Source organism: Ahaetulla prasina, chromosome 2 (assembly GCF_028640845.1).
Source record: "Ahaetulla prasina isolate Xishuangbanna chromosome 2, ASM2864084v1, whole genome shotgun sequence".
Taxonomy (NCBI): Eukaryota; Metazoa; Chordata; class Lepidosauria; order Squamata; family Colubridae; genus Ahaetulla; species Ahaetulla prasina.
Genome location: NC_080540.1, coordinates 292450815 through 292470376, shown reverse-complemented (window position 1 = coordinate 292470376; position 19562 = coordinate 292450815). Strand labels below are relative to the sequence as shown.

Here is a 19562-nt window from a genome sequence, read left to right as displayed (position 1 = left end):
TTGCTTTCTCTAAATCCCTCAAAGTAAGATTAAGACAACTGTATATCTTTTTCTCTCTCTCTAGGCTTTCATGAGATTAGCTTGCCCAACCATGGATTAAAAAAATGCTCTTTTTCAGTTTTTTTTAAAAATCCTGACATCCAGAAGATGTTTCTGACAAGGAGAGTCAGTGTCATGGTCTCATTTATCCCTTTTCCACCCAGCGTGCCTGCTCATGGAAGTGACAGGAATATGGCCTCAGAACTTCAGCATTTGAGGAAATGGCTAACAAAAATACTATAAGCTGACGTCATTTTGCAGTGACGTCTCATCTCGTTCCTCCCAGAATAACAGAGTTGGAAGGGACCTTGGAGGTCTTCTAGTCCAACCCCCTGCTCAGGCAGCAAGCCCTATACTACTTCAGACCAATCTCTTCTTAAAAACCCTCCATTGATGGAGTATCATTCCACTAATTAATTGTTCTGTCAGGAAATTTCTCCTTAGTTCTAGGTAGTTTCTCTCCTTGATTAGTTTCCATCTGTTGCTTCTTCTCCTGCCTTCAGGAGCTTTGGAGAATAGTTTGACTCCCTCTTCTTTGTGGCAGCCCCTGAGATATTGGAACACTGCTATCATGTCTCCCCTAGTCCTTCTTTTCATTAAACTAGACATACCCAGTTCCTGCAACCGTTCTTCATATGTTTTAGCCTCCAGTCCCCTAATCATCTTTGTTGCTCTTCTCTGCACTCTTTCTAGAGTCTCAACATCTTTTTTACATCATGGCGACCAAAACTGAATGCAGTATTCCAAGTGTGGCCTTACCAAGGCATTATAAAGTGGTCTTAACACTTCACGTGATCTTGATTCTATCGCTCTGTTTATGCAGCCCAGAACTGTGTTGGCTTTTTTGGCAGCTGCAGCACACTGCTGGCTCATATCTAAATGGTTGTCCACTAGTGCAGGGGTCTCCAACATTGACAACTTGAAGACTTATGGATTTCAATTCCCAGAAGCCCTCAGCCAGCCAGTTCTGGGAGTTGAAGTCCGCAAGTCTTAAAGTTGCCAAGGTTGGAGACTCCTGCACTAGGACTCCAAGATCCCTCTCATAATTATGACTAATGAGCCAGGTATCACCTACTATACCTGTGGACCTGGTTTTTCTTCCAAGTTGTTCAACTTACAGGTTCGTTCTTTCAATTCCAAAATGTCATTATTGGCACAAGCCAGTTCCCGTATAATCTGGCCGTCATCTTCATCTTTTGCAAGCCAGCGGTCGCACTGGAAACGGAAAATTTTGTCCACGAGAGAGTCTTCAATATCAATATATTCCAGATGCCAACCTGGCGCGATTCCTGTTGGAACAGAGGAATCTTATTCCTTTGGATGATGAAGCAACTTGATTAATACTAATGGCAGTCCTCGAATTATGACCACAAGGGGGTTGAAAAATCTATAGACCAGGGGTCTCCAACCTTAGTAACTTTAAGGCAGCGATTCTCAACCTGTGGGTCGGGACCCCTTTGGGGGTCGAATGACGATTTTTCAGGGGTCGCCTAAGACCATCGGAAATATGGGAAGTATACTTGCGAGTTGAAGAATCGCGCTCCAATGGTTGACTCCACAAGCCAGCTGCAGGCTCTTCAAATCGCTAGCCAAATTCGGCTTCAGGCGCGATGAATTAAAAAAGAGAGAAATCTTTGCTCTGATGTCTCCCTCTCAAGCCAGCTGCAATCACTCCCAATCGCTAGCCTAATCTGGCTTCAGGCGCGATAAACTTAATAGGGGAGGAGTCTCCGCTTTAATGCCTCCGTCCTCAAGGCAATCGCAAGCAGTTCAGATCGCTAGCCAATATGGCTTCAGGCATGATAAATTCAAAACGAAAATAATTTTACGGTTGGAGGTCGCCACATTGTGGGGAATTGTATTAAAGGGGTCGCAGCACTATAAAGGTTGAGAACCACTGCTTTAAGGCTTGTGGACTTCAACTCCCAGAATTCCTCAGCCAGCAAAGCTGGCGGAGGAACTCTGGGAATTGGAGTCTTAAAGTTACTAAGGTTGGAGACCCCTGCTATAGACAGTCCTTGATTTAGGACAGTGATGGCTAACCTTTCCCAGACTGAGTACCGAAAGTACACCCGAACCCCCAAAATGCAATGCACGTGTATGTCCCCCGCATGTGCCCCACCCCGTGCATACACATGCGTCCCCCTACATGTGCCCTCCCACCCATGCACGCACACCCCCGCACCCCACGCATATGTGTGGCCCCCACACACTTGCCTTGCACCCCCGTGCTTGCGCAGCAGAGACCAAAATCCCAGCTGCCTGGCAGAAGGTGCCCACGGTGGAGCTGAACTGGGGCAAAGGCTTGCAGGCCCACAGAGGGAACAGTGCGTGCCACCTCTGGCAGATGTGCCATAGGTTTGCCATCATGGACATTTGGGCCACAATTGAGCCTAAACATTTCTGCCTTTGCTAAGCGAGGCAGTGGTTAAGTAAGTTTTGCCCCATTTTACGACCTTCCTTGCCACAGTTATTAAGTGAAACAGCTGCAGTCGTTAAGTTAGTAACATGGTTGTTAGACGAATCTGGCTTCCCCATGGACTCTGCTTGTCAGAAGGTCGCAAAAGGGGATCACATGACCCCGGGTGACTGCAACGGTCATAAATATGAGTCACTTGCCAAGCGTCTGAATGCTGCAGTGTGAAAAATAGTCCGAAATCATTTTTTGGTAACTTTGGACTGTCGCTAAATGAATTATTATTATTTTTATTATTATTATTTATTGCATTTCTAGACCGCCCTTCTCCCGAAGGACTCAGGGCGGTGTACAGCCAGGCTAAAAAACATACACAATATACAATTTAAAAACTTAATTAAAAAACTTATTACACAATTGGCCGAGAAATTAAAATATTTAAAAATCTAAAAACCCCAATTTAAAACATAAATAGAATTTAAAATTTAAAAAACTAAACAGTTTAAAAAGTTTAAGCTAGCCCCGCACGAATAAACAAATATGTTTTCAATTCGCGGCGAAAGGTCTGAAGGTCAGGTATTTGGCGTAGACCAGGGGGAAGTTCATTCCAAAGAGTAGGAGCCCCCACAGAGAAGGACCTTCCCCTGGGGGCCACCAGCCGACATTGTTTGGCGGACGGCACTCTGAGAAGTCCCTCTCTGTGTGAGCGTACGGGTCGGTGGGAGGCATGAGGTAACAGCAGGCGGTCCCGTAATGGTTGTAAATTGAGGACTACTTGCATCTAGAGATAACTAGCACAAGACAGGCCCATTTCCTTTTTCTTTTTTTCCCCTTTTTATTTTATTATTATTTATTGCATTTCTAGACCGCCCTTCTCCCGAAGGACTCAGGGCGGTGTACAGCCAGGCTAAAAAACATACACAATATACAATTTAAAAACTTAATTAAAAAACTTATTACACAATTGGCCGAGAAATTAAAATATTTAAAAATCTAAAAACCCCAATTTAAAACATAAATAGAATTTAAAATTTAAAAAACTAAACAGTTTAAAAAGTTTAAGCTAGCCCCGCACGAATAAACAAATATGTTTTCAATTCGCGGCGAAAGGTCCGAAGGTCAGGTATTTGGCGTAAACCAGGGGGAAGTTCATTCCAAAGAGTAGGAGCCCCCACAGAGAAGGATCTTCCCCTGGGGGCCACCAGCCGACATTGTTTGGAGGACGGCACCCTGAGAAGTCCCTCTCTGTGCGAGCGTACGGGAGGTGGGAGGCATGAGGTAACAGCAGGTGGTCCCGTAATGGTTGTAAATTGAGGACTACTTGCATCTAGAGATAACTAGGACAAGACAGGCCCATTTCCTTTTTCTTTTTTTCCCCTTTTTATTTTATTGTTTTAATGTGATACACAATCTGACCAACACACAACATATAACATATAAATATTTCCTATTTCTAAACAGCGTTTCTTAGTGGTCTTCTTTCACTTTTATACCTTCCTCCCCATATCACATTTGTTATTTTATTTTCTTTATTTACATGAAATTATCTAATATTAATAGTGCTCCAACACTGGAAATTTTTAAGAAAATGTTGGATAACCATCTGACTGAGATGGTGTAGGATTTCCTGCCTGGGCAGGGGGTTGGACTAGAAGGCTTCCATGGTCCCTTCCAACTCTGTTGTTATATTATATTATATTATATAATAGCTTTACTTTTCTAGATTCTTATATAGACAGGCCCATTTTCAGTCAGAAGGCAGACTGAGGAGTGTTTTTCTCACCGCTTCTAACTTTTATTATTCAGATGAAGTAGTACCCAAATGATTAATATGGAAATGTCAGCTCTCTGGGCTAGAGAAGGCAAACTATGGTTGATGGGCGAGAAGGAAGGGATGAGATCCTTTTCTGAAATTTATTTTCAAAATCAACTCCGACGCCGCCTCTGCTTTTGGAGCAGTTATCCAGAATCAACTGCCTTGTCAGTGGTACAATACCGACTCTTGCACTCCGGGCGCAGCGATGCATTTAAAGTCTCTTTGCTTGGCATTGAGCAATTTACTACTTATGAGAGAAGCTCGTAGACACAACACAGAGAGATTAGTTGCTTTTATTTCACACACACACACACAAAATAGAAATACGTGTAGATCTCCTTGCACAATGTAGAATACAACAGAGGGAGAGGGAGAGGAAAAGGAAAAGGGAGAGGGAGAGGGAGGAGGAGGGGAGAGAGAGAGAAAGGGAGAAAGAGGGGAAAGGAAGAGTGGGATGGGAGGGAGAGAGGGGGAGGGAGAGAGGGGGAAGAAGAGGGAGAGGGAGGGGGAGAGAGAGGGGAGGAAAAGGAGAGGGCTAGAGTGAGGGAGAGGAGAGAGGGAGTGAGAGAGAGACAGAGAGAAAGAGAGAGAGGGAAAGGAAGAGGGAGAGAGGGGGGAGGGGAAAGGGGGAAAGGGGAGAGAGAGATAGGGATGGGGATGGAGATGGGGAAGAGAGGGGGGAGAGGACTAGGGATAGTGACAGAATGAGAGGAGGGGAGAGAAAGAGGAATGGATTTAAATTCTAGGCATCCAACTCTATCATTCCATGATTCCCAATTTCTCAAAACACATTGCTTGTCTGCTCAAAAAAGATTGCTTATGCCTAGAAAAGACACAAATGCTGTAGAGAGACAATATTTGGCTTAATAGACGCCAAAGCATATCAGCCCACTAGTGTTGTTCGTATAATACACTGAACTAGTTAAGGAGCAACATGGCGGCCTTGACTCTGTTGTGGTTTTGTTTGCTTTCGGGTGAGCGAGTGTGCTGCGCAAACCCAACCTGTCTGTTTAATTTAAAGCTAAATTAATTGCGAAAACCCATAACTCAGGCCTTGCTAACAGAGGTCCATATAGTCAAAGCTATCTTTTTCACAGTAGTTAATGTATGACTGAAGATCATACATTATATACATTATATGTATAGTGGGCATTCCAGCTTTCTTTTTTTTTCTTTTTTTTTCATTATTTTTTTTTAAAAAATTTTTTCAACAAACAAAAAAGAAAATACATTATTACACCCTTGTGCTATACATAAAAGGAAGATTTGGGTCTTCAGATATATCCTCATGATTGCCAAAATCCACGTTCTCGAGGTACAGGTACTGAAGCGTCCAATTTTCCAAGCGCATAATCCACAAATGGTTTCCAAGTCTTCCAGAAAATATCTTCTTTATACACACCACTTCTAATTTTAATATCACATGTCAGTTTATCATTTAAGGCTAATTTCCACATTTCAGAATTCCACTCTTCTATTCTAAAAATCACATCTAATTTCCAATATCTAGCTATTATAATTAACAAAATATGAAAAAGAATTGATTAGAATTATGATTATAATGGGCATTCCAGCTTTCTTGGTGGGCGGTAAGGGTTTTGTCCGATAATGAAGCACGTTCCTTTTTTTAAAATTTAATTGACTTTTTTAAAAAAATTCATAGCATTATTTAAAAACATTTTCATTAGGTTTTCATAAAATTCCCCGTGACAATTTAAATTTCTGAAAATATACTATTTGTATCACCCGCGCATAAGTTTAGTTCACTTTACGTTAGTGAAATTTAGTGCCGCTATAGCCTCGTCCCAGAATAGCTCGCGCATCTCCCCCCACACCACCTAGCTGTAACAGACAAGCAGAGCTGGTAGCTGCCCCGCCAACCCAATCCACGATGCACGAGAGACATGCGCAGACGACGATAAACGGCACATTACTGCGGAACTGGTGGGAGGTTAGAAAATTTTACTACTAACAGAGATACAAAAGTGGGCGGTAGGTATAAAAAGGTTGACTACCACTGTATTATAATATATAATATTATAATATAGTATATATTATAATATATAATAGTATAATATAGTATAATATAATATTATATAATATTATAATATAATATAGTATAATGAAGGTGAAACTGAAATCCTTTGGCCACCTAATGAGAAGGAAGGACTCCCTGGAGAAGAGCCTAATGCTGGGAAAGATTGAGGGCAAAAGAAGAAGGGGACGACAGAGAACGAGGTGGCTGGATGGAGTCACTGAAGCAGTCGGCGTGAACTTAAATGGACTCGAGAGGATGGTGGAGGACAGGAAGGCCTGGAGGAACATTGTCCACGGGATCGCAATGAGTCGGACACAACTTTGCAACTAACAACAATGTATGACTGTGAGAGTTGGACTGTAAGGAAGGCTGAGTGCCGAAGAACTGATGCTTTCAAATTGTGATGTTGGAGAAGACTTTTCCAATCAGTCGCTCCTAAAGGAAATCAACCCTGGCTGTCCTTTGGAAGGCCAGACCCTGAAGCTGAAGCTCAAATACTTTGGCCATCTAATGAGAAGGGAGGACTCCTTGGAGAAGATCCTGATGTTGGGGAAGATGGAAGGCCAAAAGAGAAGGGGACGCAAAGGACATGGATTTGGGCAAGCTCAGGGTGACAGTGGAGGACAGAGGGCCCCGTATGCTGTGGTCCATGAGGCCACGAAGAATCAGACACAGTTAGCTTAGCAACTGAACAAACACAACAATAATAATTCAGGAACTAGGTTAAGGATGTTATATGACTGTATCTAGTGTGTGATAGTCAAGGAGAGAACCAACCTAGAACCAAGGAGAAATTTTCTGACAAGGAGAACAATTAACCAATGGAACGACTTGCCTCCAAAAATTGTAGGTGCTCCATCTCTGGAGGTTTTTAAGACAGGATTGGATGGTTTAGAGCAGGGGTCTCCAACCTTGGTCCCTTTAAGACTTGTAGACTTCAACTCCCAGAGTTCCTCAGCCAGACCCCTAGTTTAGAGTATCCTGCTTGAGCAGGGGGTTGGACTAAAATACCTCCAAAATCCATTCCTACTCTGTTATTCTGTTATAATGAGGTCAAGTAGTAGCAAAAATTGTGGAAACCTTTTGGGGAAAGTGAATTTTTGAGATTTGATGGCTAATAACACCACTTTTTTTTTGGAGTTTCAAGATAATCCTATTCCACCGCTGGAATGGCCTGGGAATAGCCCAGACCTTCACCCAATTGAAAATCTATGGAGCTGACTAAACAAACTTGTCAGTCAGAAGTGACCCACCAATACAACCCAGTTAATAGAAGCCATCATTCAATCTTGGTTTCACATTGTAACAGCTGCAGAATTAAAAGACTTGGTTCACTGCATGGGAAGACGTTGTAAGGCTGTAATTCATGCTAAAGGTTACCCAGCTAAGTATTAACTGACATGGTGATCATTTTTGTATACCTTGTTTTTTCTACATGTTTCACTTTTCTTCTTTATACTGTAACTGCTATTCTAATAGCAAATCCTTCATAAAAGTTGCTGCATTACATTCTTGATTAAATTATCTTTCTATTGATATACAATTTTATGATTGTGGTTGTTGTTGTTAATTGCAAAGTCGTGTCCAACCCATCACGACTCCATGGGCAATGTTTCTCCAGGCCTTCCTGTCCTCTGCCATCCTCTGGAGTCCATTTAAACTCACACCGACTGCTTCACTGACTCCAGCCAGCCACCTCATTCTCTGTCGTCCCCTTCTTCTTTTTCCCTCAATCTTTCCCAGCATTAGTCTCTTCTCCAGGGAGTCCTTCCTTCTCATTAGGTGGCCAAGGTATTTGAGTTTCATCTTCAGGATCTGGCCTTCTAAAGAGCAGTCAGGGTTGATCTCCTCTAGGACTGACTTGTTTGATGGCCTTGCAATCCAAGGGACTCGCAGGAGTCTTCTCCAGCACCAGAGTTCAAAGGCCTCAATTCTTTGGCGCTCAGCCTTTCTTATGGTCCAACCTTCACAGCCATACATTGCAACTGGGAAAACCATAGCTTTGACTATACGCACTTTTGTTGGCAGGGTGATGTCTCTGCTTTTTAGTACGCTTTCTAGATTTGCCATAGCTTTCCTCCCCAGGAGCAAGCGTCTTTTAATTTCTTGGCTGCAGTCCCCATCTGCGGTGATCTTGGAACCCAGGAATCTGTCACTACCTCCATTTCTTCTCCATCTATCTGCCAGGAATTTTATGGTACCACTTCCCCCCTCCAAAAAAAGTGGTGTTATTAGCTAGTTTTAGAAAATACACTTTCCCCAAAAAGTTTCCACAATTTTGGCCACTACTGTATAGGTAGAGCGAAAGCAGGAATCATATTTAACACATAGACAGATGCCGGCTTGACAGCAACAATTGTGAAGTCTGCAAGGCATGGCAATTAAATGCTAGATAGCTAGCTTAATTATTGTATTCAGGGTCTGCTCCTCAAGTGAAAGGCCACACGGCTTGTAATGTATCTTTAAGAGTTTTGGAGGGAAATTAGAGCGGGAAATAGCACGTTGCTGATTGGCTGAAGCCTCCGACTGAACTGTATATAAAGAGGGGTTTTTCCGTTGTTGGTTGCTGGGTTCACTATAAACTAAAGAGCTGTTGTTACTCATCCGGTCTCCTGCCTCGTTATTGCCCGAATCCAACACGGCTCAGTTCTGGATCCTGAACTTTTTAATCTTTTGATGAATGAAGTGAACAAGAAGGTGGAGGACATGCTCACCAAATCTACAGATGGCACAAAATTTGGGAGGGACAGCAAACGCCTCGGAATACTGAAATCCATCAAGAGAGAACAGAAGGGACAATAATAACAGGATTAAATTTACCAGAGACAAATGCAAAATTCTTCATTTTAGAAAAGGGCAACAAATGCATACAGTAGATACGGAGTGAAAGGATTTCTGGCTGGGCAAACATACTTGTGAAAAAGAGGCTGAAAAGATAATTATTTACAGATTTATTTATTTATTTTTTAAAAAAAGAGCCATATGGTGTAGCTACAAAAAAAAAAAAAGGAAATGCAATTTAAGGCTTCAACGGAGACATAATTTGCAAAGTACAGGAAGGAATACTTCCTTTTTTTCCTTTTTCTTTCTTTCTTTCTTTTTTTTTACTATTTTCCCTACTGTGTCTAACTCTGGGTACCAGAAAAACTAGATCAGGTTCCAAAGCCAGGGCCCTTTAAAAAAAAGTCCTATGAAATTAAGGGCATGGAGACTAAAATATATGAAGAACGGTTGCAGGAATTTGGTATAAAATTAGTCTAGCGAAAAGAAGGACTAGGGAGTTGGATAAAATACGAGAGTTAACGAAAATAGAGGGAATTAAAATTAGACAATATGAGTACAAAGTTAGAGTTTTTGCAGACGACTTAGTGGTTACTTTAACAAATCCTATAAATTCAAGTAGATCTTTGTTGGAAACAATTGATAAATATGGACAGGTATCAGGATTTAAAATAAATCAGAATAAAACAAAAGTGACAATCAAAAATATGTCTAAACAACAGAAACAAAAACTAGAGGAAATAACAGGATTTGAAGTGGTAAAAAAGGTTAAATACTTAGGGGTTTATATTAGCTCATCGAACAAGAAACTTTATAAGAATAATTATGACTTGCTATGGCAAAAAGTTCAGAATGATATGAGTGTCTGGAAAAAATTGCAGCTATCGCTATTGGGGAGGATTGCGGCTATCAAAATGAATGTGTTACCTAGATTTTTGTTTCTGTTCCAGATGATACCAATAATTAAGAAAGATAAAAATTTGGAGGATTGGCAGATTGGGATTAGTAAATTTATATGGCAAGGTAAAAAGGGGAGGGTTAAAATGAAAATAATTCAGGACTCACGGGAAAGAGGTGGCCTAAAAATGCCTAATTTTAAACTATATTATGAAGCAGTAGCCCTTTCAGTAATAAGTGACTGGTTTAATTTAATGGAGGAAAGAATTTTGAATATAGAAGGTTATGACTTGTTATATGGATGGCATGCGTATTTATTTTATGAAAAAAAAGTGGATAGGGCTTTTAAGAATCATGTGTTGAGAAGTGCTCTTTTGCGGGTCTGGAAACAATATTCTTATAAACTAGACTATAAGATTCCTATATGGGCGAGCCCCAGACATGCAATAGAGAATATAAATATAGAACAGAAACAGGAAATGATTACTTATACAGAACTTTTGTATGCTGAAGGAGGTAGATTGCAATTAAAATCATTACAGGTATTAAATGAAGAAGGGAGGAATTATACTTGGTTTCCAAATGGGCAACTAAGTGCTAGATGGAAATAAGATCAAAAAATTGGTATAATGCAAAGGGAGGAAAATTTAATAAAGCAAATTAGAAATCAGACCCAGGACTATATAAAGAGATTGTATAATGTGTTGCTTGAAATAGCCGTGCATCCTGTGAAGAATGCACGGCCCCACCAGCTCCTCTTCCACATTCCTGTGATCAAACGCACACCGGTCAGCTGGCTGTTACGTGTGTGAGAGCGGCAGAACCCGGAAGAGCGGCGTTCCGGCACACATGCGCAGGCTGGCACCCGACCTTCCGGGTTGATGTTGTGTGCATGCGCGATGGCCAGCTATTCATCAGGCACGCTTCCATGCCAGTATCTGGGTGTTTGGGTGCCGGCTCACGCATGCATGATGGACCGCTGCTCTTCCGGGTATCGCCGCTCCTGCACATGCGAAGGGCAACGGGGCCACGCATACCTCATGCGATGGTTTCATGTGCCACTTCTGGCATGTAGGCCGGCACGCGGGAATGCCAAAGGTTTGCCATCACAGGTTTAGGGTGTCCTGCTTGAGCAGTGGGCTGGACTAGAAGACCTCCAAGGTCCCTTCCAGCTCTATTCCAATTGATTGATTGAAAAGACTTTGAAGGAATTGGTAATAACAGAATAATAAATAATGTGTGTGCAAGAACTGATCTCTATCACTCCTGAATGCAGGATACAGAATAGTGGATTATAAGCAGAAATAGGATTTAGCCGGTTCGGACCAGTTCAGGAGAACTGGTAGTTACGGCCAGCAGTTGGGCCCACCCACTCACACACTCACCCCGCCCTATCCTATCCTATATTTCCTTCTTTCTGGCTCAGCTGATTCATGTGGCACAGCTGATTTCCATGTCTCTGCTGTTCTACGTACCGGGTATTGTGACTCCAGCCCCTGAACGTGGCCCCATGCCTGAAAGTGACTCCGAGAGTGAGAGGGAAGGGTCGGTAAGGCTTACCTTGGGAGCACCGATTCCTTTGGCTCGGCTCCAGGAGCCAGAACCAGACCAGTCGGAGGACTTAATGAGGCCGTCATACCCTGATTCCTCCCTTCCTCAGGCTACGCCTTCAGACCCAGCTGACAATAATAATAATCAAGCTTGGATTGACCCGTGCTTCAGAAGATTAGAGAGGCAGCATCATCAAAGGGAAGGGTGGTAAGGCTTACCTTGGGAGCACCGATTCCTTTGGCTCGGCTCCAGGAGCCAGAACCAGACCAGTCGGAGGACTTAATGAGGCGGTCATCCCTGATTCCTCCTTCCTCAGGCTCGCCTTCAGACCCAGCTGACGGCAATCAGGCATGGTTGAATCCTAGGTTTCATAAGCAGGAGAGGAGGAACAACAGAAGCAAGGGTGGGGCAGGCCTAGGAAGTGCTGAGTCATGGAGCCACACCCCACAGGATATAAAAGGCAGCGAGCTGCTGTGTCTCTTTGAAACAGGCAAATCCACTGATTAAGAGCTGAAGTTTGTTTCTGGGTGACTCACCAGCGTCGTGGAAGATAACGGAGGCTCTTGGCAGACGCTGGCTATTCTGCTGCCAGAAAGTGACTTGGACAGTGAGGGAGAAGGGCCGTCAGGATTTACCTCGAGCACCGGCTTGCCTGGCTCAGCTCCAGGAGCCAGAACCAGACCAGTCGGAGGACTTAATGAGGCGGTCATCCCTGATTCCTCCTTCCTCAGGCTCGCCTGCAGACCCAGCTGACAGCAAACAGGCATGATTGAATCCTAGATTACATAGGCAGGAGAGGAGGGAACAACAGAAGCAAGGGTGGGGCAGGCCTAGGAAGTGCTGAGTCATGGAGCCACACCCCACAGGATATAAAAGGCAGCGAGAGCTGCTGTGTCTCTTTGTAACAGGCAAATCCACTGATTAAGAGCTGAAGTTTGTTTCTGGGTGACTCACCAGCGTCGTGGAAGATAACGGAGGCTCTTGGCAGACGCTGGCTATTCTGCTGCCAGAAAGTGACTTGGACAGTGAGGAGAAGGGCCGTCAGGATTTACCTCGAGCACCGGCTTGCCTGGCTCAGCTCCAGGAGCCAGAAACAGGCCAGGTGGAAGAGATAACAAGGCCTCCATCCCTGACACTTCCCCACAGGCCACGCCTGCAGACCCAGCTGACGGCAATCAGGCATGGTTGAATCCTAGGTTTCATAAGCAGGAGAGGAGGGAACAACAGAAGCAAGGGTGGGGCAGGCCTAGGAAGTGCTGAGTCATGGAGCCACACCCCACAGGATATAAAAGGCAGCGAGAACGGCTGTGTCTCTTTGTAACAGGCAAATCCACTGATTAAGAGCTGAAGTTTGTTTCGGGGTGACTCACCGGCGGGGTGGAAGATAACGGAGGCACATGGCAGACGCTGGCTATTCTGCTGCCAGAAAGTGACTTGGACAGTGAGGAGAAGGGCCGTCAGGATTTACCTCGAGCACCGGCTTGCCTGGCTCAGCTCCAGGAGCCAGAACCAGACCAGTCGGAGGACTTAATGAGGCGGTCATCCCTGATTCCTCCTTCCTCAGGCTACGCCTTCAGACCCAGCTGACGGCAATCAGGCATGGTTGAATCCTAGGTTTCATAAGCAGGAGAGGAGGGAGGGAGGTAGGTTGGCTTATTCAACCCTTCCCGGCTAGCCATCCAGCCCTTCCCAGGAGAAGGCAAGGAGTTTTGGGCGAGCGACCTTTTTGCTAGAAAGCGGCGGCGGCTGCCCCGACACCACCAGTTGGGGCGGGAGCCGGGTGAGCCGCAGTAACTCCCGCCAGGCTGTGCATTGGCGCGGGGAAGCCCTGGTGGTGCAGTGAGAGGGCGGGGCGGGGGAGCCGCCAGCCTTCTCGGCTGAGGGAGGGAGGGTTTCCCCGACCGCGCGAGCTCACCGCCACGAGAGCCACCCCAAAGGCCAGAAGAAAAGGTCATTCCATCGGAGTAATGGAGCGAAGGCTCCTTCCTCTCCTGCCTTACCCATGCTGTGCGAGCTCAGCCTCCCGGGCCTCGCGCTCTAGCAGCCGCCAAGCTCAGGCCGGACTCGGCAGCTCCCCATCAGCACTCGCACGGTGCGATTCGGGCAGGAGGAGTCGGGCTCGCTCCGTGGCGGTGGCGGTGGCGGTGGCGGTGGCGGTGGCGGTGGCGGTGGCGGTGGCGGCAGCAGCAGCAGCAGCAGCAGCCCGCCAAGTTTGCGCCGTCCGCAGTGCTCGCTGGCGGTCTGGTCATGGTCTGCTCGTGCTTCCTCTTCCTTGCGCCCCTCCCGCCAGACACGGGAATGGGGGCCGGCCTGGGGGCGACAAATCCCGCGAGACCTCGGCGGGCCCGCTCCCCGTCCCTCCCGTAGCGCCGGGCAGCGCTGCCAGCTGCCTGCGGTTGCCAGGTGCGGGCGGTGCCGGCTGCTCCTCCCGCTTGCGAACCCGTGCCGCCTCCGTGAGGAGAGGACAGGAAGCCGTTCTTGGCGCGCTTGGTGTGTCCCAGCCTTTCCATGGGAGTCCGCGAGTATAAGCCGATCCGAATATAAGCCGAGGTACCAAATTTTACCACAAAAACTGGGAAAACTATTGACTCGAGTATAAGCCGAGGGGGCCGCTTTTCAGCACAAAAAACGTGCTGAAAAACTCGGCTTATACTCGAGTATATACGGTAGTCTCTTCAAATTGCTGTATTTTGAACGCTGTGCGCAAGCACATTAGGCGGCTCACAGAACCGATTGTTAAACCAGTTGCAGTCCACCACTGATTACAAGAAAGAGGTTTCAACGGAATATTAGAAAAAATTGGGTTACGGTATGAGGAGCTGGATGGTAGGATCTATTCCCAAGAGAAGTGTTGGCCAACTTGTCATTCAAAGTCTTCAATCAGATGGTTAGAGAGCTGACACTCAGTGCTGCTTCAGTCTTCAGTGCCTGATAGGTCTTGTTGTGTCTGCGCCCCCCGAGTCGGGCCTGCTGCCAGAAAGTGACTTGGACAGTGAGGGAGAAGGGCCGTCAGGATTTACCTCGGGAGCACCGGCTTGCCTGGCTCAGCTCCAGGAGCCAGAAACAGGCCAGGTGGAAGAGATAACAAGGCCTCCATCCCCTGACACTTCCCCCCCACAGGCCACGCCTGCAGACCCAGCTGACGGCAATCAGGCATGGTTGAATCCTAGGTTTCATAAGCAGGAGAGGAGGGAACAACAGAAGCAAGGGTGGGGCAGGCCTAGGAAGTGCTGAGTCATGGAGCCACACCCCACAGGATATAAAAGGCAGCGAGAACTGCTGTGTCTCTTTGAAACAGGCAAATCCACTGATTAAGAGCTGAAGTTTGTTTCTGGGTGACTCACCAGCGTCGTGGAAGATAACGGAGGCTCTTGGCAGACGCTGGCTATTCTGCTGCCAGAGCTGATAGAGACAGCTAATTAAGCCATCATTCGGACGGAGGCAAGGGAGGACAGAACAGGTCTACAACTCAAGGCTTTGAGAGGCTGTCCCTTTTAAAATGAACCCTAACGGCGGACTTTACCTTTGTTGTCATGCCAGATACGCACTTTGCAGAGATCCCCGAGACTGAAGATGTCAGGGAAATAGAAGACATCCAGCTGGTTCTTTTCAAACTTGTTGGACTTGTTCGATTCCTTCAAAGCCAAAGTCCCACTGTCACCATTCTCTCCCCAAATAATCATGGACACATTGGCATCGGTTCCAGCACCTGCAGGGAAGCAGTGAGAGAAACGGCTATCAGAAGACATCTATGGGGCTTCTTCATCATCCAGGTGTTTTTTCAAAAGGTAAATAGAAGTTCTTTTTTAAAAAAATTTTTTTAATGAACTTATCAATGCCTGAACAGTGTGGTACCTGGGTATCATACATTCTAATACAAATAGAACTAGTAGAATTAATCATAGTTATTACATTCAATCAATGTATATATTTCTAATAATTATACACATTTATGTTAAATTGCAGTCTGTCATTATTCAATTATTCCATTGCTTTTTCTTGTTAATGCTTTTATTTTATTATATAAAAGTGTATACACTAATATTCCTCCTTCTCTTATTTCTACCTCTTATTCTAACTTTTAATCGTGTCACTCTTAATTAAAAGATGTTTTCTTTCTATTCTACCTAACTTTTAGTCATGTCACCTACCTAAAAAAAGAAAAGAAAGAGAGAGAAAAGCAAAAGCAAATCAGAACGACAACAAAAAAGAGAAATCATCTATCCATCGTCTCTTGCCCGCTTCAATGCATTCAGGGGTCCTCAAACTTTTTAAATAGGGAGCCAATTCACAGTCCTTCAGACTATTGGGGGGCTGGACCTGCAGAGTGGGTGTGGCTAGGTGGTCATGTGACTGAGTGGGTGTGGCTAGGTGGTCATGTGACTGGGTGGGCATGGCCAATTTATCAGTCCATTAAACAATAAACTTTAATAAATTATAAATTGTTATGCTCCTGGGGATGGAAAGCAGATTAGTGAAAGGATATGGCTGCCTGGGATGGGTGGGTGAGGGACTTCTGTTTGTATGTCTCTCCCTCCCTCCCTTCTCCCTCTCAGCTGGGGAGGCCTGTTTTTGGCCACCTCAGCCACGCGTCCTGTTTTTGGCCACCTCAGCCTTCAGAAGGCAGGTGGGGGCCGGCGGGTAGGTGGGGTGATGTGAACGGGGCAGTCTCATGGTCCAGCACAGGCCAGATTAATGGCTTTGGCGGGCCATACTCGACCCACGGGCCGTAGTTTGAGGACCCCTGCTTTTAATTGCTGTGCTTTTGTTGGCTTGCCTCCCATATTCCTCTCTTGGATTTTTATCTCTGTCTGCATCTGCTTCTTGGCTATTTTGTTGTGACTCGTCCTCCCTCTTCTCCTCAGCCGGGCCCCTCCCGTCTACAACCAGGCCTGTTATCAGACTCCGAGTCTGATAATGAAGATGAACGGCCTGTCATGCCTCCAGCCCCCAGCCCTGGCCCCATGCCCAGACAGGATGCCAGGAATGAACGGACAAGCCCGATAAACTTCACTCCTACAGCGTGTGAGCAGGAAGTCAGCCACGTGCTGACAGCAGATCCAGCTGAAAACAAGTCAGAGTGGGAGGATCCTCGCTTCCGGAGATCTGAGAGGTGATGCCAGCAGAAGGAGGGGTGGGGCAGGCCTGGATAAATGCTGAGTCATGGAGCCACACCCCACAGCCTATATAAAGGACCTGCGTTTGGCATTCCAACCTTGAGTCACAACTTGGACTCCTGCCTGCCCTGATAAACCTCGAAGGAATTTGGCAAGCTGCAGAGGCTTCGTTGCTACGTTTGATATGGACTCCCTTGAGCTGGTCATCGGAGTGGGAGTGGGACACGACATATTTAATCTAGGTATACCTAAATTGAATAGCAACTGGAAGTTCTTAGGGTTTTTTCCCCCCCTTGAAATGAAGCTTCTTGGAACGAGAAGCGAAACCTTTTCAAAGAAAAAAACAACAACCCCAAGAAAGTCCAGTTGCCTTTTGGAAAAGCATCTTTGGGGCATCAGAAGGTGTTCGTGCTGGATGAGGGAGCTGCAAGTCTATAGACAGAAATAAATAGGTTGGGATTCTCACTGTCTAGTTGCCCATTGTGGACTGTTGATGTAATTCTTATTAGTTAAGTAATGTGGAAGGCAACTCTGTACATTCCAGCCGTGGATCAGACAAGTAAAACTCCATAAGAGAAGGAGACTCTGGAGGCAACCCTGCCTGAAACAGATATTGAGGGCCTCACTAGCTGGGTCTAGGACTTTTCGCCTCGAACTTTTGGCACTGCCTGTTTCTCCAGCAGGGTTTCGCCTCCATGTTATTATGCCTCGGCACTTTGGGCCATGGCCCTTCTGTTCCAGTCCCTTCGCCCATTTGTCGCAGTATAGTTCGCGTCGGGCTTTTGAGCGCACAGGACAGTTCAAAGCCAGCCAATTGGTGCAGGGGCTTGAGGGCTTTGGGAGTAGTTTTTGGGGCTTTGGCTGCAGTTCAGAAGGAGGCTCTGTCAGTTCGGAGCCTCCTGAGGACAATTTCGGTGTCAGGGAGAAAGCAAGAAAATGCCCACATGTCCTTCTCCAAGCATATGCACCATAGGCATGGAAAGAAATTTCCACAAAGCATATAATCAAACTAAATTGTAAAACTCAGTTATATACCCTAATCTAGATCTATATCCCCCTACAATAGACAGATTCCTTCCTTTTGTTTTCCTAATTGGCCACCTATTAACCCCACAAAAGGTGTGTGGATTGTTAGTTCCGTCCTAGTCCTAGTGAAACGGGGTGGCATTTAAGGAAAATAAAAGGATTTATGAAGGATTTAGATCTTCATGCAGGAAGGATGCAGTTGATTAATTGGTACATGTGTGATAAATGCTTAACAAATACATGCTTAAAAGGACAATACTTTTATAGCAGCATAACATTATACAATAGAATAACAAGTTTATTACTATTCCCTTCATTACTATTTTATTTTTGAATTCCCTCATTCCCTACATAGGGGAGCTTCCACCCACCCACCCCTTCCGTCTCCTAACAAGCACCTGAGGCTGTTAAGCCTTGTCCTAGTGTTTAGACTGTTTAGACTTGTCCCAGTGGCTTAGTGGCTAAGACGCTGAACTTGTTGATCGAAAAGTCAGCAGTTCAGCAGTTCGAATCCCTAGTGCCACATAACGGAGTGAGCTCCCGTTACTTGTCCCAGCTTCTGCCAACCTAGCAGTTTCGAAAGCACGTAAAAATGCAAGTAGAAAAATAGGGACCACCTTTGGTGGGAAGGTAACAGCATTCCGTGCGCCTTTGGCATTGAGTCATGCCGGCCACATGACCACGGAGACGTCTTCGGACAGTGCTGGCTCTTCGGCTTTGAAATGGAGATGAGCACCGCCCCCTAGAGTAGGGAACGACTAGCATGTATGTGCGAGGGGAACCTTTACCTTTAGTAAACTCCTTCCCTTTTCTGGGAATTTTCCTCTACAGCCCCCTTCCCCCCCCACCATCTTTTGTGGCTGGATCCCTCCCCCGCTTTGCTCTCGCCCACCTCAGGAGGCTCCGAACTGACAGAGTCTCCCTCTGAACTGCAGCCAAAGCCCCAAAGCCCCTACTCCCAAAGCCCTCCAGCCCCTGCACCGACTGGCTGGCTTCGAACTGTCCTATGCGCCCAAAAGCCTGATGCAAACTGTACTGGGACAAATGGGCTGCGGCAAAGGGACTGGGACAGAGGGGCCGTGGCCCAAAGTGCTGAGGCATAATAACACCAGGCAGCACCAAAAGTTTGAAGCAAAAAATCCCATTCTGTTGCTCGCTACCTGTGAATTTAGACCGGACAGTTTTCCTCCTGGTCCAGGATCTGTCCAAAGGCGGCAGATCAAAATTAAGTTATCTTCCTATTGATTTCTTCCCTGCTGCTCAGCAACATCCCTGAAGCAGCTTTCATAGATATAAAGGATGATAGCAATCATATCCTCTGCTATTACAAGTCCATCCAACCAGAAACCATGGTTTATGAATGTAAATAATCTTCTTCTTCTTCTTCTTCTTCTTCTTCTTCTTCTTCTTCTTCTTCTTCTTCTTCTTCTTCTTCTTCTTCTTCTTCTTCTTCTTCTTCTTCTTCTTCTTCTTCTTCTTCTTCTTCTTCTTCTTCTTCTTCTTCTTCTCCTCCTCCTAAACAGCACTTGGTTTAACATATGCTACTGTTCTTTCTTTACCTTTGACGTTATATGCAAGAAGAAAGAACTAGACAGTTTCTATTGGGAAGAATTTGGTGGGGCACAGAAGGAGAGAGAACAAACCCATGTCCGTTATCTCATTTATTATTAAAAATGACATTGTCTTCTTTTTTTATCCCCCCTGCACAGCATATGCCATTCCCTGTTGTACTTTTGCTTGTAAAATTATGAATCAGAGTTCTCTCTTTTGAATACAATAAAAGAATATGACAATTTTCAGTTTACACAAGCACAGAATCTAAGGGAAAATCTAAGGTTTGTGAGATAACTGAGGAATTTGTGTTGGGAGGCATTTATTTTA

At 45.4% G+C, this 19562-nt stretch overlaps 1 protein-coding gene across 1 annotated transcript in view; it reads right to left on the bottom strand.

Annotated features, from left to right (window-relative positions):
* The window catches only part of LOXHD1 (lipoxygenase homology PLAT domains 1), a 285489-nt gene that overhangs the window by 8277 nt on the left and 257650 nt on the right, over positions 1-19562 (bottom strand). Inside the window, exons 38-39 of the mRNA XM_058168108.1 lie at positions 15062-15247; positions 1158-1328 (exon numbers count right to left, since the gene is read on the bottom strand). Of these exons, the coding sequence (XP_058024091.1) occupies positions 1158-1328; positions 15062-15247 (357 nt within the window). The remainder of the gene's footprint in view (positions 1-1157; positions 1329-15061; positions 15248-19562) is intronic.